Source organism: Anastrepha ludens, chromosome X, assembly GCF_028408465.1.
Source record: "Anastrepha ludens isolate Willacy chromosome X, idAnaLude1.1, whole genome shotgun sequence".
Taxonomy (NCBI): domain Eukaryota; kingdom Metazoa; phylum Arthropoda; class Insecta; order Diptera; family Tephritidae; genus Anastrepha; species Anastrepha ludens.
The window spans coordinates 91,742,566-91,766,735 of NC_071503.1; the positions used below are offsets into that span (position 1 = coordinate 91,742,566).

A 24,170-nucleotide genomic window follows, 5' to 3' on the forward strand; every position below is an offset into this window, starting at 1 on the left:
GCAGGGACATGATGCGTGAAACAGAATATAAAATTAAACAATAAACATATATGTACAAACAATAAGTGCTTTAATTAGCAACAACAATTGCCTGCGCGTTTTACATTTTTGCAAGTCCGGTTTCGCATCAAGTGCAGTGACAAAAGCAAACAAACTAACATAAAAACCACCCTCACTAAAAGGTTCAGTGACTTAATCCAAAATTAAAAAAACAAGTACATAGTGTACATACATACATAAACATATAAGGAGAGAAGCGGTATCAGCGGTAATACAGTGTCGTGTTTATGGAACATAGAGAAAAAACAAAAAAAAATCTTAAATTATAAAATATACATAAAACTAAAAACAGTAAATTAATAAATAGTGGCGGTAAAAAAGCGTGCCAAATTATCTATTTGTGCTTACAAAAAAAAAAAATAAAAATAAAAAAGAATAAACCAAAATACATAGTGCATAGCTGAAACAGTGCGGTACTTATATGTATATATAAACGGTCACAGTGGTATATAAATGTTTTCGGCCAAAAATAAGGCAAATTTATAAAAAACAAAAAAAAAAAAACAAAAACCGTTAAAAAAAAAAAGAAAAAGAAACTGTGAGCCCTAAAACACATAAAACTAAAAATTACCTAAGTGCCGTAATTGGATGCCGCTAAGAATTCAGTTCTGTTCCTAAAAAAAAAAAAAAACAGTGGAATTCACCGCTGCTTATTTGCAGTTCGTCGCCCTCATCGCTATCACTGTCCGCTGTCACAGTTCTCGCAGTTACTGCCATACTCGCCGCTGCTCTCATCGCTGTAACCGTCGCTGCTACTCTGGTCACTGCTGCTGCCGTCATCGCCCGCTGTCGCTGTAATTCCTACCGCTGGTTCTGTCGCCGCCAGGAATGACCTGCACTTGCATCCTTTGCAAAAGGAAAGTCAAGGCTTGCAATAAGCCTATACAGGTAACAAGTGCAATAAATTGAAAGTTGTGGTTGTTGTTGATAAACACTCTCAATTTTTTGCATCACCCTTTCACTTTCTTGCATATACATATACATACATATATATGTACACACTCCCATATGTGTACATGTACCATATATACAATCATCTATACAAATATACGTATATAAAACTCCGCGAAAGTGAAACAAGGGTACGTTGGGATTTGATAATAAAGGGTGTGACCTTAAATGCGAAATCGTCAATAAATTTAAAAAACAAAATTAAATAAATTGAATACCTTTTTTTCGAACAAGAAGTTCAATTGAATTAAAATTATTATAAAGTGAAATAAATTTATCGTATTGTAAATACGGATTATTTACAAGGAAACAATTCAAACAAAAATCGATTTTTCGCAAATTTGTTGAACAATTTTCGTAGTGTTGTGCTACTGTGCTTGCTCATCCTTTCGTGGCCTGACCACAGCCTTGTCCAACAGCTATTTTTCGTTTTTCTGATTGAGATTTGTGCAGGCTATTCAGCCATCTTTTCGTTTTCGTTTTTTCAGCCACAAACTCTCACAGATATTTTTTCGTTTCTGTGGACATTGAGCAAATTTTTGGGGAGTTTAAATAATTTAACTCAAAATGAGCAAGCCAAAGACAGCAGTTCCAAGTCTCTCTCCAAGTAAGGAGATTATGGAATTGAAATCACTAAAGCGCCAGCGAACTGCTGCGAAAAATAGTATAGTGCGCATAAAAACGGGTCTCCTCGATAAAACAATGTCGTTAGATCCAATTGAATTGGAGTGTCGACTGGACATTTTGAACTCTCATAGCGATAAGCTAATGAAGTGTCAGTCGAAAATTGAAGAAATCGACGAGGAAGACATAGCCCGTGGGGAGTTAGAGGACCTAATAGTGGAAACTAAGTCCGTTATAAAATCTATTCTGGCGAGAAATAAATCGTCAATAGCCGAAATATCCTTTGTTGCACCTCACAGCTCGCGACTACCGAAAATGTTGCTACCTAAATTTAAAGGGGAATATTCAGAATTTAAAAATTTTATGAGTCTGTTCGAGAGTTTGGTGCACAACGATCCTACAATCCCAGACATTGAAAAATTTAATCACTTAGTTAACTGTCTGTCTGGTGAAGCTTTGGGAGCGGTAAAGGCCTTCCAAATGTCGGACGAAAATTATTCGAAGGCGTTGGCTAGTCTCAAAAAAGTTTACGACAATAAATGCTTAATATTTTTGGACACAACTTCCAAACTTTTTGAACTGCCAACTATCCCATTGTTTGCGAAAGGGGCACTCAGTTTCAAAGTGCAAAGCGGATCGGTGTCGTGTTTGCAACCGTTCGCATCACACGTTGCTGCACCAGTACCCTGTATCCTTTGCAACTGCACCACAACTTTCGACCTCGCATGCCATGCACACGACGAGTACGCCAGATCGGGTTATGTTGGCTACAGCCGTAGTCAACGTAAAAGGTAGCTCCGGAGAGTACCTTCCTGCACGAGCCTTGCTGGATTCTGGATCTCAGGTGAATTTCATGACAGAGGATTTGGCGCAGAAATTACGAATTCGTCGCGAAAGTACGACCTTAAATATTATCGGCATCGGAAATGCAACCAAAAAAGTAAGGACGAAATTAAATACGTTTGTAAAATCGCGGGTCAATAATTATGAGTTTTCGGCACAGTTTTGGATAATGCGATCCATTTCAGCCAGCCATCCAGATCGTAACGTAAATATTAATGGCTGGAAAATTCCTAAAAACATTAGCTTAGCGGACCCAGAATTTCACAAGGCTCAAAAGGTAGATCTTTTGTTAGGTGCTGAAACATTTTTCGAGCTTTTAGCTGTAGTCCAGATCAAGGCCAGCCCCAATCACCCAACACTGCAAAAGACACTTTTAGGCTGGGTTGTGTCTGGCAAATACGCCTCCAACCAACGTCCTCCTCCCACAGTCAGTAGCACATTATGCCATACTGAACAAGATCTAGCAAATATAGATTCCATTATCCAAAGGTTCTGGGCGATGGAAGAAATACCTTCAGTTTCTAGCTCAACAAAATTCACACCTGAACAAATAGAGTGTGAAAAATTTTTCGTAAAAACTACTAAAGTTTTGCCTTCAGGAAGGCTTCAAGTAAGACTGCCTTTCAAAGATGACCGTAAGTTACTCGGTAATTCCTATGAAACCGCGTCTCGGCGGTGTCAGGCCCTGGAGAGAAAGACCTTGAAAGATCCAGAGCTTCGTCAAATGTATCTGGACTTCATGAATGAATACATCGAATTGGGTCACATGAGCCCAACAAATAATAAGATCCCGAGTGAGCCACACTACTTCATTCCGCATCAATGCGTTCTTGGGCCTGAAAGTACGACGACAAAATTACGTGTTGTTTTCGACGCATCAAGTCGTACCTCTTCTCAAATTGCGTTGAATGAAATCTTGATGGTTGGGCCGACCATTCAAGAAGAGCTGTATTCAACACTTCTTCGTTTTTGTTTGCATAAATATGCATTTACGGCGGACATTACTAAAATGTACCGCCAAATTCTCATGCACGAAGAAGATAACAACTTTCAGCTTGTAGTGTGGGGCAGCATCCCTCTGAGCCACTTCAAATCTTTCGACTTAACACCGTAACATACGGCACTGCGCCTGCTCCATTTCTCGCTACACGGTGTTTACAAATGCTCAGCTATGCCAATACACATATGTATCCACTCGGCTCAAAGGCAATAAAAAGAGATTTTTATGTAGACGACCTGCTTACAGGATCCGATAATTTCAAATCTCTAGATCTTATTAGAAGTGAGGTAGTTAAAATATTAAACTCGGCAGGATTCAATTTATCTAAGTGGTTTTCAAATCACCCATCATTTTTCGATTGTGAGAGTTCTGAGAAGGCCTTAAACTTCAATCACACAGACTCCACAAAAACACTTGGAATCCATTGGTTGCCGAAGGAAGATTTGTTTCGGTTTGTCTTAAATGACAACTTTACCAGTTTACGAGCCACTAAGCGAAACATATTATCAGTTTCGGCTCGTCTTTTCGATCCTCTTGGTTTACTTGCCCCACTAGTTACCAAAGCAAAAATCTTATTGCAAGAGCTTTGGCTGCAAAAACTAGATTGTGATGAGTCGATTCCATTGCACCTCGACACCAGCTGGGAAAATTTCAAAGCCAATCTACTGCAGCTACCATCAATAAGCATTCCTCGATTTGTACATACCGAGTCGAGTGCAAGCTGCCAGATTCATGGCTTTGCCGACGCCTCAATACGAGCGTATGGCTGCTGTATATACATACATAGCCATTCGGCTGGTGGAACGAAATGTACGCTGCTTACTGCAAAGTCTAGAGTGGCTCCGCTGAAGACTAAATCTCTTCCGCGTCTAGAGCTCTCGGCAGCCCACTTGCTGGCCAAATTATGGTCACGAATAGCGCCAATGTTGAGTCGGCCAATTGAAAATATAAACTTCTGGACAGACTCCGAAATTGTTTTGCATTGGATCAAAACGCATCCATCTGTACTACAGACCTTTGTTGCAAACAGAGGGTCCGAAATCCAAGAGTTGACGGATAAAGCTACTTGGCGACATGTGCCAACTAAGAAAAATCCCGCGGATCAAGTGTCTCGCGGTTGTAACGTGGACGAATTGAATAATTCTATCTGGTTTAGCGGTCCACAGTTCCTCCTAGAAGACCCTGCGTTATGGCCAACAAACACCTACTTCCAGCTCTCTCCAGGAGACGAAGCATTAGAGAAGAAACGGAACGCAACAGTTTTAGTTGTTTAAGCAAATGAATCACATCCAATTATGGAACTCACCAAAAGAGTATCTTCTCATCAAAAACTGCTTCGTATTGTCGCTTACATATTAAGATGGATAAAACGCATCTGCGACATTCACACAAATGCTGACGGCTGAGGATATTAAATTAAGTTTGCTCAAAGTCATTCAGGTGGTTCAACATGTTGAATATGGTGAAGAAATTATGAAACTCACCAAAGGTACCACCCTACCCTCAAGTTTGCAAAAACCCAGATAATGGGAAATTTGCCTGCCGATAGGCTTCGTGCACTACGACCCTTTCTAATATGTGGAGTAGATTTTTGTGGTCCCGTATATACTACATTAAAAATACGAGGAAGACCCCCAGTAAAAACATATATCGCAGTGTTCGTTTGTTTCACTTCAAAGGCAGTACATTTAGAACTAGTAACAGACTTGTCTTCTAATTGTTTTATTTTCGCCCTAAAAAGGTTCATTGGACGCCGAGGAATGCCGCGGAAGATATACAGCGACAACGCCACCAACTTCCTCGGCGCCGATCGCAGGCTTCGCGAGCTGAGGGATGCTTTCGAGGCCCAACAAACGGAAGTGCAGAAATACGCAACGGACGAAGGATTCACCTTCGCCTTTATACCACCCAGGGCACCGCACTTCGGCGGGTTATGGGAGGCGGCAGTGAAGTCCGCCAAACACCTTCTCGTGCGCGCAATCGGCAACGCGCTGCTCACCGCCGAAGAACTGCAGACGCTGCTCGTCGAGGTCGAGGCCGTACTCAACTCGCGTCCTCTGGTACCACTGAGTCAGGACCCGAACGATGGAGAGGCCCTAACACCAGCGCACCTACTAGTTGGGTGCCCCCTTCGAGCGCTGCCACCAGCCCAAGTATCGATGGACCCAATGCGTTGCTGCGACAGATGGCAACTTGTCTGTTGTCTCAAGCAACAGTTTTGGCGACTGGGGTCCAGGAACTACCTGTTGGGTCTTCAACAGAGGAGCAAGTGGTTGCATCCGAAGCGCAACCTCGAGCTGAACGACCTCGTCCTGGTTCAGGAAGACAACACACCCCCGCAGCAATGGGTGCTCGGCCGCGTCGCCGCAATCGTAACAGGGCAAGACGGCAAGGTCCGCGTAGCAGACGTGGCAACCAAAGCGGGCGTAATTAAACGCCCCGTTCACAAGCTCGACGTACTGCCATCAGACGTTGAAGGACCATGAGCCTTTCAAGGTGGCCGGTGTTACGCCAAATGGCCTATAGTTTTAATTATTAATTATTAAGCAATTATCCGAAATGAATTTTTATAGTTTTAATTATTAATTTAAGTAATTATCCGAAATGAATTTATAAAATTGTTCAAAGTATATTCTGCCATAATAACACTATGTATATATGTATAAGAACATAGATAACATAACATAACATTAATTATATATGATCCGTTAGTTAAGTATAGGCTAAGAAATCCTATATAAACATGAAGTAGAAAATAAAGAAGTCACTTGTGAATTTACAACGACGCGCTCGCTGTTTATATTTCAGGCAATTGTTGTATTCGCGCATCCCCCAAAATAACTAATCTTAAAAAGGCTTAAGAATTTTTCATGGCGCCCGAGCAGGGACATGATGCGTGAAACAGAATATAAAATTAAACAATAAACATATATGTACAAACAATAAGTGCTTTAATTAGCAACAACAATTGCCTGCGCGTTTTACATTTTTGCAAGTCCGGTTTCGCATCAAGTGCAGTGACAAAAGCAAACAAACTAACATAAAAACCACCCTCACTAAAAGGTTCAGTGACTTAATCCAAAATTAAAAAAACAAGTACATAGTGTACATACATACATAAACATATAAGGAGAGAAGCGGTATCAGCGGTAATACAGTGTCGTGTTTATGGAACATAGAGAAAAAACAAAAAAAAATCTTAAATTATAAAATATACATAAAACTAAAAACAGTAAATTAATAAATAGTGGCGGTAAAAAAGCGTGCCAAATTATCTATTTGTGCTTACAAAAAAAAAAAAATAAAAATAAAAAAGAATAAACCAAAATACATAGTGCATAGCTGAAACAGTGCGGTACTTATATGTATATATAAACGGTCACAGTGGTATATAAATGTTTTCGGCCAAAAATAAGGCAAATTTATAAAAAACAAAAAAAAAAAAACAAAAACCGTTAAAAAAAAAAAGAAACTGTGAGCCCTAAAACACATAAAACTAAAAATTACCTAAGTGCCGTAATTGGATGCCGCTAAGAATTCAGTTCTGTTCCTAAAAAAAAAAAAAAACAGTGGAATTCACCGCTGCTTATTTGCAGTTCGTCGCCCTCATCGCTATCACTGTCCGCTGTCACAGTTCTCGCAGTTACTGCCATACTCGCCGCTGCTCTCATCGCTGTAACCGTCGCTGCTACTCTGGTCACTGCTGCTGCCGTCATCGCCCGCTGTCGCTGTAATTCCTACCGCTGGTTCTGTCGCCGCCAGGAATGACCTGCACTTGCATCCTTTGCAAAAGGAAAGTCAAGGCTTGCAATAAGCCTATACAGGTAACAAGTGCAATAAATTGAAAGTTGTGGTTGTTGTTGATAAACACTCTCAATTTTTTGCATCACCCTTTCACTTTCTTGCATATACATATACATACATATATATGTACACACTCCCATATGTGTACATGTACCATATATACAATCATCTATACAAATATACGTATATAAAACTCCGCGAAAGTGAAACAAGGGTACGTTGGGATTTGATAATAAAGGGTGTGACCTTAAATGCGAAATCGTCAATAAATTTAAAAAACAAAATTAAATAAATTGAATACCTTTTTTTCGAACAAGAAGTTCAATTGAATTAAAATTATTATAAAGTGAAATAAATTTATCGTATTGTAAATACGGATTATTTACAAGGAAACAATTCAAACAAAAATCGATTTTTCGCAAATTTGTTGAACAATTTTCGTAGTGTTGTGCTACTGTGCTTGCTCATCCTTTCGTGGCCTGACCACAGCCTTGTCCAACAGCTATTTTTCGTTTTTCTGATTGAGATTTGTGCAGGCTATTCAGCCATCTTTTCGTTTTCGTTTTTTCAGCCACAAACTCTCACAGATATTTTTTCGTTTCTGTGGACATTGAGCAAATTTTTGGGGAGTTTAAATAATTTAACTCAAAATGAGCAAGCCAAAGACAGCAGTTCCAAGTCTCTCTCCAAGTAAGGAGATTATGGAATTGAAATCACTAAAGCGCCAGCGAACTGCTGCGAAAAATAGTATAGTGCGCATAAAAACGGGTCTCCTCGATAAAACAATGTCGTTAGATCCAATTGAATTGGAGTGTCGACTGGACATTTTGAACTCTCATAGCGATAAGCTAATGAAGTGTCAGTCGAAAATTGAAGAAATCGACGAGGAAGACATAGCCCGTGGGGAGTTAGAGGACCTAATAGTGGAAACTAAGTCCGTTATAAAATCTATTCTGGCGAGAAATAAATCGTCAATAGCCGAAATATCCTTTGTTGCACCTCACAGCTCGCGACTACCGAAAATGTTGCTACCTAAATTTAAAGGGGAATATTCAGAATTTAAAAATTTTATGAGTCTGTTCGAGAGTTTGGTGCACAACGATCCTACAATCCCAGACATTGAAAAATTTAATCACTTAGTTAACTGTCTGTCTGGTGAAGCTTTGGGAGCGGTAAAGGCCTTCCAAATGTCGGACGAAAATTATTCGAAGGCGTTGGCTAGTCTCAAAAAAGTTTACGACAATAAATGCTTAATATTTTTGGACACAACTTCCAAACTTTTTGAACTGCCAACTATCCCAAAGCCATCTGCGCTTTCATTGCGCACAATGATTGATACAGTGTCGGCTGTTTACGACTCGTTGCTGTCGTTAGGTGACGAGAAAAACATAACAAACGCTATCATAATTCATCTGGTAATGTCAAAAGTTGACACCGTTACTCGGTCAAAGTGGGAGGAACAGTTGGATTATGATAAGCTGCCATTATGGCGTGAGTGTGAGGCAGCATTAAATAAACGCTACCAACATTTATCTGCCGATGAAGCCTCAACGTCGAGGCTAAAGCCGTCAAGCAGTCACAGCATTCAGAAACCCCACCTTCATGCCGGAAGGACAAAAGCTGCCTTAGTGACTTCAAATATAAAACAGCCGGTGTGTCCGCACTGTAAATCAAATGATCATAGTATACCCGCGTGTCCTACTTTTAAAATTCTCTCTGCTCAGCAGCGATTTGAGTTTGCTAAATCAGTCCCCTTATGTATAAATTGTTTGCGAAAGGGGCACTCAGTTTCAAAGTGCAAAGCGGATCGGTGTCGTGTTTGCAACCGTTCGCATCACACGTTGCTGCACCAGTACCCTGTATCCTTTGCAACTGCACCACAACTTTCGACCTCGCATGCCATGCACACGACGAGTACGCCAGATCGGGTTATGTTGGCTACAGCCGTAGTCAACGTAAAAGGTAGCTCCGGAGAGTACCTTCCTGCACGAGCCTTGCTGGATTCTGGATCTCAGGTGAATTTCATGACAGAGGATTTGGCGCAGAAATTACGAATTCGTCGCGAAAGTACGACCTTAAATATTATCGGCATCGGAAATGCAACCAAAAAAGTAAGGACGAAATTAAATACGTTTGTAAAATCGCGGGTCAATAATTATGAGTTTTCGGCACAGTTTTGGATAATGCGATCCATTTCAGCCAGCCATCCAGATCGTAACGTAAATATTAATGGCTGGAAAATTCCTAAAAACATTAGCTTAGCGGACCCAGAATTTCACAAGGCTCAAAAGGTAGATCTTTTGTTAGGTGCTGAAACATTTTTCGAGCTTTTAGCTGTAGTCCAGATCAAGGCCAGCCCCAATCACCCAACACTGCAAAAGACACTTTTAGGCTGGGTTGTGTCTGGCAAATACGCCTCCAACCAACGTCCTCCTCCCACAGTCAGTAGCACATTATGCCATACTGAACAAGATCTAGCAAATATAGATTCCATTATCCAAAGGTTCTGGGCGATGGAAGAAATACCTTCAGTTTCTAGCTCAACAAAATTCACACCTGAACAAATAGAGTGTGAAAAATTTTTCGTAAAAACTACTAAAGTTTTGCCTTCAGGAAGGCTTCAAGTAAGACTGCCTTTCAAAGATGACCGTAAGTTACTCGGTAATTCCTATGAAACCGCGTCTCGGCGGTGTCAGGCCCTGGAGAGAAAGACCTTGAAAGATCCAGAGCTTCGTCAAATGTATCTGGACTTCATGAATGAATACATCGAATTGGGTCACATGAGCCCAACAAATAATAAGATCCCGAGTGAGCCACACTACTTCATTCCGCATCAATGCGTTCTTGGGCCTGAAAGTACGACGACAAAATTACGTGTTGTTTTCGACGCATCAAGTCGTACCTCTTCTCAAATTGCGTTGAATGAAATCTTGATGGTTGGGCCGACCATTCAAGAAGAGCTGTATTCAACACTTCTTCGTTTTTGTTTGCATAAATATGCATTTACGGCGGACATTACTAAAATGTACCGCCAAATTCTCATGCACGAAGAAGATAACAACTTTCAGCTTGTAGTGTGGGGCAGCATCCCTCTGAGCCACTTCAAATCTTTCGACTTAACACCGTAACATACGGCACTGCGCCTGCTCCATTTCTCGCTACACGGTGTTTACAAATGCTCAGCTATGCCAATACACATATGTATCCACTCGGCTCAAAGGCAATAAAAAGAGATTTTTATGTAGACGACCTGCTTACAGGATCCGATAATTTCAAATCTCTAGATCTTATTAGAAGTGAGGTAGTTAAAATATTAAACTCGGCAGGATTCAATTTATCTAAGTGGTTTTCAAATCACCCATCATTTTTCGATTGTGAGAGTTCTGAGAAGGCCTTAAACTTCAATCACACAGACTCCACAAAAACACTTGGAATCCATTGGTTGCCGAAGGAAGATTTGTTTCGGTTTGTCTTAAATGACAACTTTACCAGTTTACGAGCCACTAAGCGAAACATATTATCAGTTTCGGCTCGTCTTTTCGATCCTCTTGGTTTACTTGCCCCACTAGTTACCAAAGCAAAAATCTTATTGCAAGAGCTTTGGCTGCAAAAACTAGATTGTGATGAGTCGATTCCATTGCACCTCGACACCAGCTGGGAAAATTTCAAAGCCAATCTACTGCAGCTACCATCAATAAGCATTCCTCGATTTGTACATACCGAGTCGAGTGCAAGCTGCCAGATTCATGGCTTTGCCGACGCCTCAATACGAGCGTATGGCTGCTGTATATACATACATAGCCATTCGGCTGGTGGAACGAAATGTACGCTGCTTACTGCAAAGTCTAGAGTGGCTCCGCTGAAGACTAAATCTCTTCCGCGTCTAGAGCTCTCGGCAGCCCACTTGCTGGCCAAATTATGGTCACGAATAGCGCCAATGTTGAGTCGGCCAATTGAAAATATAAACTTCTGGACAGACTCCGAAATTGTTTTGCATTGGATCAAAACGCATCCATCTGTACTACAGACCTTTGTTGCAAACAGAGGGTCCGAAATCCAAGAGTTGACGGATAAAGCTACTTGGCGACATGTGCCAACTAAGAAAAATCCCGCGGATCAAGTGTCTCGCGGTTGTAACGTGGACGAATTGAATAATTCTATCTGGTTTAGCGGTCCACAGTTCCTCCTAGAAGACCCTGCGTTATGGCCAACAAACACCTACTTCCAGCTCTCTCCAGGAGACGAAGCATTAGAGAAAAAACGGAACGCAACAGTTTTAGTTGTTTAAGCAAATGAATCACATCCAATTATGGAACTCACCAAAAGAGTATCTTCTCATCAAAAACTGCTTCGTATTGTCGCTTACATATTAAGATGGATAAAACGCATCTGCGACATTCACACAAATGCTGACGGCTGAGGATATTAAATTAAGTTTGCTCAAAGTCATTCAGGTGGTTCAACATGTTGAATATGGTGAAGAAATTATGAAACTCACCAAAGGTACCACCCTACCCTCAAGTTTGCAAAAACCCAGATAATGGGAAATTTGCCTGCCGATAGGCTTCGTGCACTACGACCCTTTCTAATATGTGGAGTAGATTTTTGTGGTCCCGTATATACTACATTAAAAATACGAGGAAGACCCCCAGTAAAAACATATATCGCAGTGTTCGTTTGTTTCACTTCAAAGGCAGTACATTTAGAACTAGTAACAGACTTGTCTTCTAATTGTTTTATTTTCGCCCTAAAAAGGTTCATTGGACGCCGAGGAATGCCGCGGAAGATATACAGCGACAACGCCACCAACTTCCTCGGCGCCGATCGCAGGCTTCGCGAGCTGAGGGATGCTTTCGAGGCCCAACAAACGGAAGTGCAGAAATACGCAACGGACGAAGGATTCACCTTCGCCTTTATACCACCCAGGGCACCGCACTTCGGCGGGTTATGGGAGGCGGCAGTGAAGTCCGCCAAACACCTTCTCGTGCGCGCAATCGGCAACGCGCTGCTCACCGCCGAAGAACTGCAGACGCTGCTCGTCGAGGTCGAGGCCGTACTCAACTCGCGTCCTCTGGTACCACTGAGTCAGGACCCGAACGATGGAGAGGCCCTAACACCAGCGCACCTACTAGTTGGGTGCCCCCTTCGAGCGCTGCCACCAGCCCAAGTATCGATGGACCCAATGCGTTGCTGCGACAGATGGCAACTTGTCTGTTGTCTCAAGCAACAGTTTTGGCGACTGGGGTCCAGGAACTACCTGTTGGGTCTTCAACAGAGGAGCAAGTGGTTGCATCCGAAGCGCAACCTCGAGCTGAACGACCTCGTCCTGGTTCAGGAAGACAACACACCCCCGCAGCAATGGGTGCTCGGCCGCGTCGCCGCAATCGTAACAGGGCAAGACGGCAAGGTCCGCGTAGCAGACGTGGCAACCAAAGCGGGCGTAATTAAACGCCCCGTTCACAAGCTCGCCGTACTGCCATCAGACGTTGAAGGACCATGAGCCTTTCAAGGTGGCCGGTGTTACGCCAAATGGCCTATAGTTTTAATTATTAATTATTAAGCAATCATCCGAAATGAATTTTTATAGTTTTAATTATTAATTTAAGTAATTATCCGAAATGAATTTATAAAATTGTTCAAAGTATATTCTGCCATAATAACACTATGTATATATGTATAAGAACATAGATAACATAACATAACATTAATTATATATGATCCGTTAGTTAAGTATAGGCTAAGAAATCCTATATAAACATGAAGTAGAAAATAAAGAAGTCACTTGTGAATTTACAACGACGCGCTCGCTGTTTATATTTCAGGCAATTGTTGTATTCGCGCATCCCCCAAAATAACTAATCTTAAAAAGGCTTAAGAATTTTTCATGGCGCCCGAGCAGGGACATGATGCGTGAAACAGAATATAAAATTAAACAATAAACATATATGTACAAACAATAAGTGCTTTAATTAGCAACAACAATTGCCTGCGCGTTTTACATTTTTGCAAGTCCGGTTTCGCATCAAGTGCAGTGACAAAAGCAAACAAACTAACATAAAAACCACCCTCACTAAAAGGTTCAGTGACTTAATCCAAAATTAAAAAAACAAGTACATAGTGTACATACATACATAAACATATAAGGAGAGAAGCGGTATCAGCGGTAATACAGTGTCGTGTTTATGGAACATAGAGAAAAAACAAAAAAAAATCTTAAATTATAAAATATACATAAAACTAAAAACAGTAAATTAATAAATAGTGGCGGTAAAAAAGCGTGCCAAATTATCTATTTGTGCTTACAAAAAAAAAAAAATAAAAATAAAAAAGAATAAACCAAAATACATAGTGCATAGCTGAAACAGTGCGGTACTTATATGTATATATAAACGGTCACAGTGGTATATAAATGTTTTCGGCCAAAAATAAGGCAAATTTATAAAAAACAAAAAAAAAAAAACAAAAACCGTTAAAAAAAAAAAGAAACTGTGAGCCCTAAAACACATAAAACTAAAAATTACCTAAGTGCCGTAATTGGATGCCGCTAAGAATTCAGTTCTGTTCCTAAAAAAAAAAAAAAACAGTGGAATTCACCGCTGCTTATTTGCAGTTCGTCGCCCTCATCGCTATCACTGTCCGCTGTCACAGTTCTCGCAGTTACTGCCATACTCGCCGCTGCTCTCATCGCTGTAACCGTCGCTGCTACTCTGGTCACTGCTGCTGCCGTCATCGCCCGCTGTCGCTGTAATTCCTACCGCTGGTTCTGTCGCCGCCAGGAATGACCTGCACTTGCATCCTTTGCAAAAGGAAAGTCAAGGCTTGCAATAAGCCTATACAGGTAACAAGTGCAATAAATTGAAAGTTGTGGTTGTTGTTGATAAACACTCTCAATTTTTTGCATCACCCTTTCACTTTCTTGCATATACATATACATACATATATATGTACACACTCCCATATGTGTACATGTACCATATATACAATCATCTATACAAATATACGTATATAAAACTCCGCGAAAGTGAAACAAGGGTACGTTGGGATTTGATAATAAAGGGTGTGACCTTAAATGCGAAATCGTCAATAAATTTAAAAAACAAAATTAAATAAATTGAATACCTTTTTTTCGAACAAGAAGTTCAATTGAATTAAAATTATTATAAAGTGAAATAAATTTATCGTATTGTAAATACGGATTATTTACAAGGAAACAATTCAAACAAAAATCGATTTTTCGCAAATTTGTTGAACAATTTTCGTAGTGTTGTGCTACTGTGCTTGCTCATCCTTTCGTGGCCTGACCACAGCCTTGTCCAACAGCTATTTTTCGTTTTTCTGATTGAGATTTGTGCAGGCTATTCAGCCATCTTTTCGTTTTCGTTTTTTCAGCCACAAACTCTCACAGATATTTTTTCGTTTCTGTGGACATTGAGCAAATTTTTGGGGAGTTTAAATAATTTAACTCAAAATGAGCAAGCCAAAGACAGCAGTTCCAAGTCTCTCTCCAAGTAAGGAGATTATGGAATTGAAATCACTAAAGCGCCAGCGAACTGCTGCGAAAAATAGTATAGTGCGCATAAAAACGGGTCTCCTCGATAAAACAATGTCGTTAGATCCAATTGAATTGGAGTGTCGACTGGACATTTTGAACTCTCATAGCGATAAGCTAATGAAGTGTCAGTCGAAAATTGAAGAAATCGACGAGGAAGACATAGCCCGTGGGGAGTTAGAGGACCTAATAGTGGAAACTAAGTCCGTTATAAAATCTATTCTGGCGAGAAATAAATCGTCAATAGCCGAAATATCCTTTGTTGCACCTCACAGCTCGCGACTACCGAAAATGTTGCTACCTAAATTTAAAGGGGAATATTCAGAATTTAAAAATTTTATGAGTCTGTTCGAGAGTTTGGTGCACAACGATCCTACAATCCCAGACATTGAAAAATTTAATCACTTAGTTAACTGTCTGTCTGGTGAAGCTTTGGGAGCGGTAAAGGCCTTCCAAATGTCGGACGAAAATTATTCGAAGGCGTTGGCTAGTCTCAAAAAAGTTTACGACAATAAATGCTTAATATTTTTGGACACAACTTCCAAACTTTTTGAACTGCCAACTATCCCAAAGCCATCTGCGCTTTCATTGCGCACAATGATTGATACAGTGTCGGCTGTTTACGACTCGTTGCTGTCGTTAGGTGACGAGAAAAACATAACAAACGCTATCATAATTCATCTGGTAATGTCAAAAGTTGACACCGTTACTCGGTCAAAGTGGGAGGAACAGTTGGATTATGATAAGCTGCCATTATGGCGTGAGTGTGAGGCAGCATTAAATAAACGCTACCAACATTTATCTGCCGATGAAGCCTCAACGTCGAGGCTAAAGCCGTCAAGCAGTCACAGCATTCAGAAACCCCACCTTCATGCCGGAAGGACAAAAGCTGCCTTAGTGACTTCAAATATAAAACAGCCGGTGTGTCCGCACTGTAAATCAAATGATCATAGTATACCCGCGTGTCCTACTTTTAAAATTCTCTCTGCTCAGCAGCGATTTGAGTTTGCTAAATCAGTCCCCTTATGTATAAATTGTTTGCGAAAGGGGCACTCAGTTTCAAAGTGCAAAGCGGATCGGTGTCGTGTTTGCAACCGTTCGCATCACACGTTGCTGCACCAGTACCCTGTATCCTTTGCAACTGCACCACAACTTTCGACCTCGCATGCCATGCACACGACGAGTACGCCAGATCGGGTTATGTTGGCTACAGCCGTAGTCAACGTAAAAGGTAGCTCCGGAGAGTACCTTCCTGCACGAGCCTTGCTGGATTCTGGATCTCAGGTGAATTTCATGACAGAGGATTTGGCGCAGAAATTACGAATTCGTCGCGAAAGTACGACCTTAAATATTATCGGCATCGGAAATGCAACCAAAAAAGTAAGGACGAAATTAAATACGTTTGTAAAATCGCGGGTCAATAATTATGAGTTTTCGGCACAGTTTTGGATAATGCGATCCATTTCAGCCAGCCATCCAGATCGTAACGTAAATATTAATGGCTGGAAAATTCCTAAAAACATTAGCTTAGCGGACCCAGAATTTCACAAGGCTCAAAAGGTAGATCTTTTGTTAGGTGCTGAAACATTTTTCGAGCTTTTAGCTGTAGTCCAGATCAAGGCCAGCCCCAATCACCCAACACTGCAAAAGACACTTTTAGGCTGGGTTGTGTCTGGCAAATACGCCTCCAACCAACGTCCTCCTCCCACAGTCAGTAGCACATTATGCCATACTGAACAAGATCTAGCAAATATAGATTCCATTATCCAAAGGTTCTGGGCGATGGAAGAAATACCTTCAGTTTCTAGCTCAACAAAATTCACACCTGAACAAATAGAGTGTGAAAAATTTTTCGTAAAAACTACTAAAGTTTTGCCTTCAGGAAGGCTTCAAGTAAGACTGCCTTTCAAAGATGACCGTAAGTTACTCGGTAATTCCTATGAAACCGCGTCTCGGCGGTGTCAGGCCCTGGAGAGAAAGACCTTGAAAGATCCAGAGCTTCGTCAAATGTATCTGGACTTCATGAATGAATACATCGAATTGGGTCACATGAGCCCAACAAATAATAAGATCCCGAGTGAGCCACACTACTTCATTCCGCATCAATGCGTTCTTGGGCCTGAAAGTACGACGACAAAATTACGTGTTGTTTTCGACGCATCAAGTCGTACCTCTTCTCAAATTGCGTTGAATGAAATCTTGATGGTTGGGCCGACCATTCAAGAAGAGCTGTATTCAACACTTCTTCGTTTTTGTTTGCATAAATATGCATTTACGGCGGACATTACTAAAATGTACCGCCAAATTCTCATGCACGAAGAAGATAACAACTTTCAGCTTGTAGTGTGGGGCAGCATCCCTCTGAGCCACTTCAAATCTTTCGACTTAACACCGTAACATACGGCACTGCGCCTGCTCCATTTCTCGCTACACGGTGTTTACAAATGCTCAGCTATGCCAATACACATATGTATCCACTCGGCTCAAAGGCAATAAAAAGAGATTTTTATGTAGACGACCTGCTTACAGGATCCGATAATTTCAAATCTCTAGATCTTATTAGAAGTGAGGTAGTTAAAATATTAAACTCGGCAGGATTCAATTTATCTAAGTGGTTTTCAAATCACCCATCATTTTTCGATTGTGAGAGTTCTGAGAAGGCCTTAAACTTCAATCACACAGACTCCACAAAAACACTTGGAATCCATTGGTTGCCGAAGGAAGATTTGTTTCGGTTTGTCTTAAATGACAACTTTACCAGTTTACGAGCCACTAAGCGAAACATATTATCAGTTTCGGCTCGTCTTTTCGATCCTCTTGGTTTACTTGCCCCACTAGTTACCAAAGCAAAAATCTTATTGCAAGAGCTTTGGCTGCAAAAACTAGATTGTGATGAGTCGATTCCATTGCACCTCGACACCAGCTGGGAAAATTTCAAAGCCAATCTACTGCAGCTACCATCAATAAGCATTCCTCGATTTGTACATACCGAGTCGAGTGCAAGCTGCCAGATTCATGGCTTTGCCGACGCCTCAATACGAGCGTATGGCTGCTGTATATACATACATAGCCATTCGGCTGGTGGAACGAAATGTACGCTGCTTACTGCAAAGTCTAGAGTGGCTCCGCTGAAGACTAAATCTCTTCCGCGTCTAGAGCTCTCGGCAGCCCACTTGCTGGCCAAATTATGGTCACGAATAGCGCCAATGTTGAGTCGGCCAATTGAAAATATAAACTTCTGGACAGACTCCGAAATTGTTTTGCATTGGATCAAAACGCATCCATCTGTACTACAGACCTTTGTTGCAAACAGAGGGTCCGAAATCCAAGAGTTGACGGATAAAGCTACTTGGCGACATGTGCCAACTAAGAAAAATCCCGCGGATCAAGTGTCTCGCGGTTGTAACGTGGACGAATTGAATAATTCTATCTGGTTTAGCGGTCCACAGTTCCTCCTAGAAGACCCTGCGTTATGGCCAACAAACACCTACTTCCAGCTCTCTCCAGGAGACGAAGCATTAGAGAAGAAACGGAACGCAACAGTTTTAGTTGTTTAAGCAAATGAATCACATCCAATTATGGAACTCACCAAAAGAGTATCTTCTCATCAAAAACTGCTTCGTATTGTCGCTTACATATTAAGATGGATAAAACGCATCTGCGACATTCACACAAATGCTGACGGCTGAGGATATTAAATTAAGTTTGCTCAAAGTCATTCAGGTGGTTCAACATGTTGAATATGGTGAAGAAATTATGAAACTCACCAAAGGTACCACCCTACCCTCAAGTTTGCAAAAACCCAGATAATGGGAAATTTGCCTGCCGATAGGCTTCGTGCACTACGACCCTTTCTAATATGTGGAGTAGATTTTTGTGGTCCCGTATATACTACATTAAAAATACGAGGAAGACCCCCAGTAAAAACATATATCGCAGTGTTCGTTTGTTTCACTTCAAAGGCAGTACATTTAGAACTAGTAACAGACTTGTCTTCTAATTGTTTTATTTTCGCCCTAAAAAGGTTCATTGGACGCCGAGGAATGCCGCGGAAGATATACAGCGACAACGCCACCAACTTCCTCGGCGCCGATCGCAGGCTTCGCGAGCTGAGGGATGCTTTCGAGGCCCAACAAACGGAAGTGCAGAAATACGCAACGGACGAAGGATTCACCTTCGCCTTTATACCACCCAGGGCACCGCACTTCGGCGGGTTATGGGAGGCGGCAGTGAAGTCCGCCAAACACCTTCTCGTGCGCGCAATCGGCAACGCGCTGCTCACCGCCGAAGAACTGCAGACGCTGCTCGTCGAGGTCGAGGCCGTACTCAACTCGCGTCCTCTGGTACCACTGAGTCAGGACCCGAACGATGGAGAGGCCCTAACACCAGCGCACCTACTAGTTGGGTGCCCCCTTCGAGCGCTGCCACCAGCCCAAGTATCGATGGACCCAATGCGTTGCTGCGACAGATGGCAACTTGTCTGTTGTCTCAAGCAACAGTTTTGGCGACTGGGGTCCAGGAACTACCTGTTGGGTCTTCAACAGAGGAGCAAGTGGTTGCATCCGAAGCGCAACCTCGAGCTGAACGACCTCGTCCTGGTTCAGGAAGACAACACACCCCCGCAGCAATGGGTGCTCGGCCGCGTCGCCGCAATCGTAACAGGGCAAGACGGCAAGGTCCGCGTAGCAGACGTGGCAACCAAAGCGGGCGTAATTAAACGCCCCGTTCACAAGCTCGCCGTACTGCCATCAGACGTTGAAGGACCATGAGCCTTTCAAGGTGGCCGGTGTTACGCCAAATGGCCTATAGTTTTAATTATTAATTATTAAGCAATCATCCGAAATGAATTTTTATAGTTTTAATTATTAATTTAAGTAATTATCCGAAATGAATTTATAAAATTGTTCAAAGTATATTCTGCCATAATAACACTATGTATATATGTATAAGTACATAGACAACATAACATAACATTAATTATATATGATCCGTTAGTTAAGTTTAGGCTAAGAAATCCTATATAAACATGAAGTAGAAAATAAAGAAGTCACTTGTGAATTTACAACGAACGCGCTCGCTGTTTATATTTCAGGCAATTGTTGTATTCGCGCATCCCCCCAAAATAACTAATCTTAAAAAGGCTTAAGAATTTTTCAGAACTCTAAAAACATGGGAGTAAGACTTTTATGATTCAAACTATTACTATTTTTCAGATAAGCGATTGCGAGCTTGACTTCATCTGGCGACACGGTAAAGCTCTCAATGACGCCTTATGTCAACGGATCCATTGAAGGGTTATTATTTCAGTCACAAATACTACATCTAAAATTTTGTTTCCATCGTTTTCTAGAAAATTAGTTGGGTTTAAGCCAGGCGACAATACCGAATGAGTGAAAAGCAAGTCAATATCAGACTTCCTTGTCATGTTGGTCCCTTGCCTTTATGAATATACAAGAAAAAAACAAAACATTTGGGCCATCCTCCGAGGAGGATACCCTGCTGGCCTCCAGCCACGATACGGCTGAGTCAGCAAAGAGTAAGGGAAGTACCAGCCACAGCACACCCATATCAAGCAAGCAACAACAACAACAAAAAGTTCTACCAACAACATCGCAAAAGGCGGCAGACGGCACTCAGAGAGAGAGTCAGGCCGCAAGAAAACACAAATCAGAGGGTGCCCTCATGAAGTCTCGCTACACGAAGGCAAGGTTCACACTAAGCAAGATCGCCAAGAATGAACTCGCTGGAGCGTCTGACGAGCGCGACGCGGCTGACAAGGTAAATACCAGCAGGTGGTAAAGGAGTATGAAGACTTCATATCCAAAAAACCTAAAGCGGACAACAATAAAACAGGCGATGCGATGAAGAGAAACTGGTCACAAGACGTGATCGATCAGGCACCGAACAGACCTAAGCAGCAGCATCGAAGAAACAAAACAACGACCGTTCAGTGAGGTGGTTAAGGATAACCTCCTCTACGCACTAATCGACGAGATTACAAATAGCGACAAATTGGTCCTGCAGAAGTGGGGCAAGTGGAGGCCAAACTGTCCAAGCTCGTGCTAGATAAGCATGTGGTTGGATCACAAGACTGAACTCTCCCTTCCTTCGACTCTGCAGGAGTACTTCGCGGCTGTTGGGTAATCAATTGCGACGACGACTGGTCAAGGGTTGTCCTAGAAAAGTGTGTTGCTGAGATCAGCAGCTCACTGGGAGGCTTAAAACTTAAGCTCATTCCGGCCAAGGACATACCTTGCCCTCCTCGTGCTCGCATTTGGCTACCGGTGATGGACTTGAGCGGTGCAGATGTGCTGAAATACCTGAAGTCACACAACCCTGCGGTGCCGATGGACGACTGGGCAATCGTGAAGACAGAAAAACCGCCAAAGAGCAGCATGTCATTCGTTCTGCAGATCAACGATGAGTGCCTGCCAATACTGAAACAATCTGACAACAAATTCGGTTTGGTCTAAGAAAGGCCAAACTGAAAATTTTCAAAGCAGACGGCAATGAGGTCGACAACAATACGAGTATACAGCTAGAAAGGCTAGAAAAGCTTGACCTTGCTGAAGACGACAACAAACCCGATTCCTAGAGCCATACAGGTGAATCTGCAGCACTCGAAATGTGCTACAGAGAACTTGGATGTCTTCCTCAGGGAAGGGGACATCGACATTGGATTTATACAGGAGCCCTGGGTCGGAGACAATGAGGTTAAGGGGTTTCAAAACAACAACCACATCAACATATTATACAATAAAGCAGACGGTAAGCCCTGGTCATGCATAATAACTAAAAAACACTTTTTTTTTATTTTATTGAAACGTTATAAATATTTAAATACATTTCATTCTATTACACATAGTTCCCAACTATCAAGTAATATTATTTTATTAAATTCAACAGTATTTACAGGAAATACGTATATAACTGGAAGACAGCTGACATCATTTGGTTTTTTTCGTTTAAGTCTCCGGCATTGGTCATCTAAATTGGCAAGTCGCCGAGCCTCCGGGATAGTATGTTTTTCGAGCCTTTCGGCATGAGCTACAGCGTAATGTTTGACAACTTCTGATACTAAGGGCATCTTTAGGTCACGATGTAAATCCAGTGTTCCTCACATACCATGGTGCGTTTACTGCGTTCTTTAGGAACTTGTTTTGAAATCGTTGTATTTTTTCGATATGAGTTTGTTTGGCACAGCCCCATAGCTGTATACCATAAGTCCACACAGGTTTAAATACTTGTTTATAAATTAAAACTTTATTTTGTATGGAAAAAGGAGACCTCCTTCCAGTAAGCCAGTTTAATTTTTGCATTTTGAGGTTTAATTCCACGTGTTTTATTTTAACGTGCTCTTTCCAGCATAGTTTGGCATCAAGCGTCATCCCTAAGTACTTCGCCGTATTGGAGTAAGGAATTTTTGTGCCAGAAATATACACAGAATGATATTGAATTTTTTTGTTTGTAAAATCCACATGAAGTGACTTGGCTTCATTAAGTTTTATACGCCACTTTGTAGTCCATTCGGTGATTTTGTTAACATCTTCCTGAAGTTTGCGAGAGGACTGTGTCTCATCGTCTCCAATTGCTAAAATGCACGTATCGTCAGCAAAGGTAGATATAGTGCGAGTCTCAGAGACCGGTAGGTCATGTGAAAAGCACGTAAAGTATAGGGCCAAGGATACTACCTTGTGGAGCCCCGGCTTTAATTCGCTTTAGGCTTGAATAAGAGCTATCGCACTTGATCCTGAAATATCTGTTATTAAGATACGAAGTAAATAGGTCCGAAAACTCCCTTGGAAGTAAGATTTTAATTTTATGGAGTAGTCTCTCATGCCATACTTTGTCGAAGGCCTGAGCAACATCGAGAAATATGGAAGAGCACACTTTTTTCTTTTCAATTGCTTCTTCTATCACATTTGTGATCCTATGCACTTGTTCGATTGTTGAGTGCTTTGCTCGAATTCCGAACTGGTGCGTAGGAATAAGGCGTTTGTTTTCAATCAAAGGCTTTAACCGCTGCAGAATTATTTTTTCGAGTAGTTTGGACATTATAGGTAGCAAGGAGATTGAACGGTATGATGACACTTCGTGAGGACTTTTGCCAGGTTTTGGTATCATTATTACCTCTGAAATTTTCCAGTACATTGGCACATATTTTAGCTTAAGGCATGCATTTATAATTTTTGTTAGCTTAATCAATGTTTTTTGAGGAATATTATTTAAGGTTTCAGCGGTGATAAGATCGAAGTCGGGTGCTTTTTTAGATTCCAGGAGATTTATTTCACGCTTTATCTCTGCAGGCGAAGGAAAACAGAACTGGTTTTCAGCTTGATGAATATCTGTAAGCAATGGTGCATGATGTGCTTCATGAGGCTTAAATGTTTTTTCTAAGTGATCAGCAAAGACTTCATTTTTTCAATATCGCTCATAGCCCACAAGCCATTGGGTTTTTAATTGGAGGGTTTTGTGTAGTTGGTCTTTTCAGGTATTTTGTAGATTTCCATAGGGAGTAGTCAGTACTTTTTTCCGCTGTTAGTTCCTGTATATAGTGATTGAAGGATACATTTTTTAGCTTATTAATTTCTTCTCTTAAATGTTGAGACATTTTATTTAACAAAGTTTTTAGCGATGGTTGTCGGGTTCGTTGCCACTTTTTTCTTAACGTTCTTTTTTCGGCGATAAGGGAATATATTTCATTTGGATAACGAAGTCCAGCTTGTTTTGCTGTTTGAGTTGGTGTGCTATACCATGCGGCATTCTGGATTTGTTGGGTAAGCAATAATACTTCTTCATCAATTTCATCATGTGACGAGAGTGTATTTTGTGTTTGAACGTTTGAATTAAACGTGTATTTGAAATACTCCCAATCAGTAAACTTGTTGGTCAGAGTAGGCGCTTGTTGTTTAAGTTCAATGCTGATCTGAATTAAGGTCTGTTCCTTCATATACTAGCAAGGATTTTTTGCAAATTTTTCTTACAATGAAGAAGTTAATTAGATCTGGAGTTTTATTTTGGTCTGTTGGCCAATAAGTAGGTTTGCCGGTGGAGATAAATTCACAGTCAGTTTCTCTTGCAGCTTTATAGAGTTCACGCCCTTTAGTTGTTGTGAGTCTCGAACCCCAATGAACGTGCTTTGCATTGAAGTCTCCTCCTATTATGAGTCTCCCCATATGCTTTTGAAGTAGTTGTTTATACTGCTCTGATTTGATATTATGTCGTGGAGGACTATATACCGCAGTTAAGCATATTTCGTTCGTTTCGACATTTACTGCTATGCTAGTGGATTGAAATTCTTCAATGCAAACTTTTTCTTTTTCAATATGTCGTATACTA

The 24,170-nt window shown here is 41.3% G+C and overlaps 4 protein-coding genes across 4 annotated transcripts; all 4 read left to right on the forward strand.

Moving 5' to 3' along the window:
* Positions 1 to 7,932: 7,932 nt before the first annotated feature.
* Positions 7,933 to 10,410, forward strand: LOC128870350 (uncharacterized). The gene has a single exon (XM_054112963.1). It carries the CDS (start codon positions 7,933 to 7,935, stop codon positions 10,408 to 10,410), a length of 2,478 nt encoding a protein of 825 aa, XP_053968938.1.
* A 1,646-nt stretch (positions 10,411 to 12,056) lies between these two features.
* On the forward strand, positions 12,057 to 12,782 carry LOC128870351 (uncharacterized). Its single transcript, XM_054112964.1, has one exon. It carries the CDS (start codon positions 12,057 to 12,059, stop codon positions 12,780 to 12,782), a length of 726 nt encoding a protein of 241 aa, XP_053968939.1.
* Positions 12,783 to 14,750: 1,968 nt separating this feature from the next.
* Positions 14,751 to 17,228, forward strand: LOC128870352 (uncharacterized). The gene has a single exon (XM_054112965.1). The coding sequence runs from the start codon at positions 14,751 to 14,753 to the stop codon at positions 17,226 to 17,228; it is 2,478 nt and encodes an 825-aa protein (XP_053968940.1).
* A 1,646-nt stretch (positions 17,229 to 18,874) lies between these two features.
* On the forward strand, positions 18,875 to 19,600 carry LOC128870353 (uncharacterized). The gene has a single exon (XM_054112967.1). It carries the CDS (start codon positions 18,875 to 18,877, stop codon positions 19,598 to 19,600), a length of 726 nt encoding a protein of 241 aa, XP_053968942.1.
* The last annotated feature ends 4,570 nt before the right edge of the window (positions 19,601 to 24,170 follow it).

What these genes read in the sequence shown, in the direction of transcription:
- LOC128870353 (XM_054112967.1), top strand. Translation starts at nt 18,875, where the DNA reads ATGCCGCGGAAGATATACAGCGACAACGCCACCAACTTCCTCGGCGCC.
- LOC128870350 (XM_054112963.1), top strand. Translation starts at nt 7,933, where the DNA reads ATGAGCAAGCCAAAGACAGCAGTTCCAAGTCTCTCTCCAAGTAAGGAG.
- LOC128870351 (XM_054112964.1), top strand. Translation starts at nt 12,057, where the DNA reads ATGCCGCGGAAGATATACAGCGACAACGCCACCAACTTCCTCGGCGCC.
- LOC128870352 (XM_054112965.1), top strand. Translation starts at nt 14,751, where the DNA reads ATGAGCAAGCCAAAGACAGCAGTTCCAAGTCTCTCTCCAAGTAAGGAG.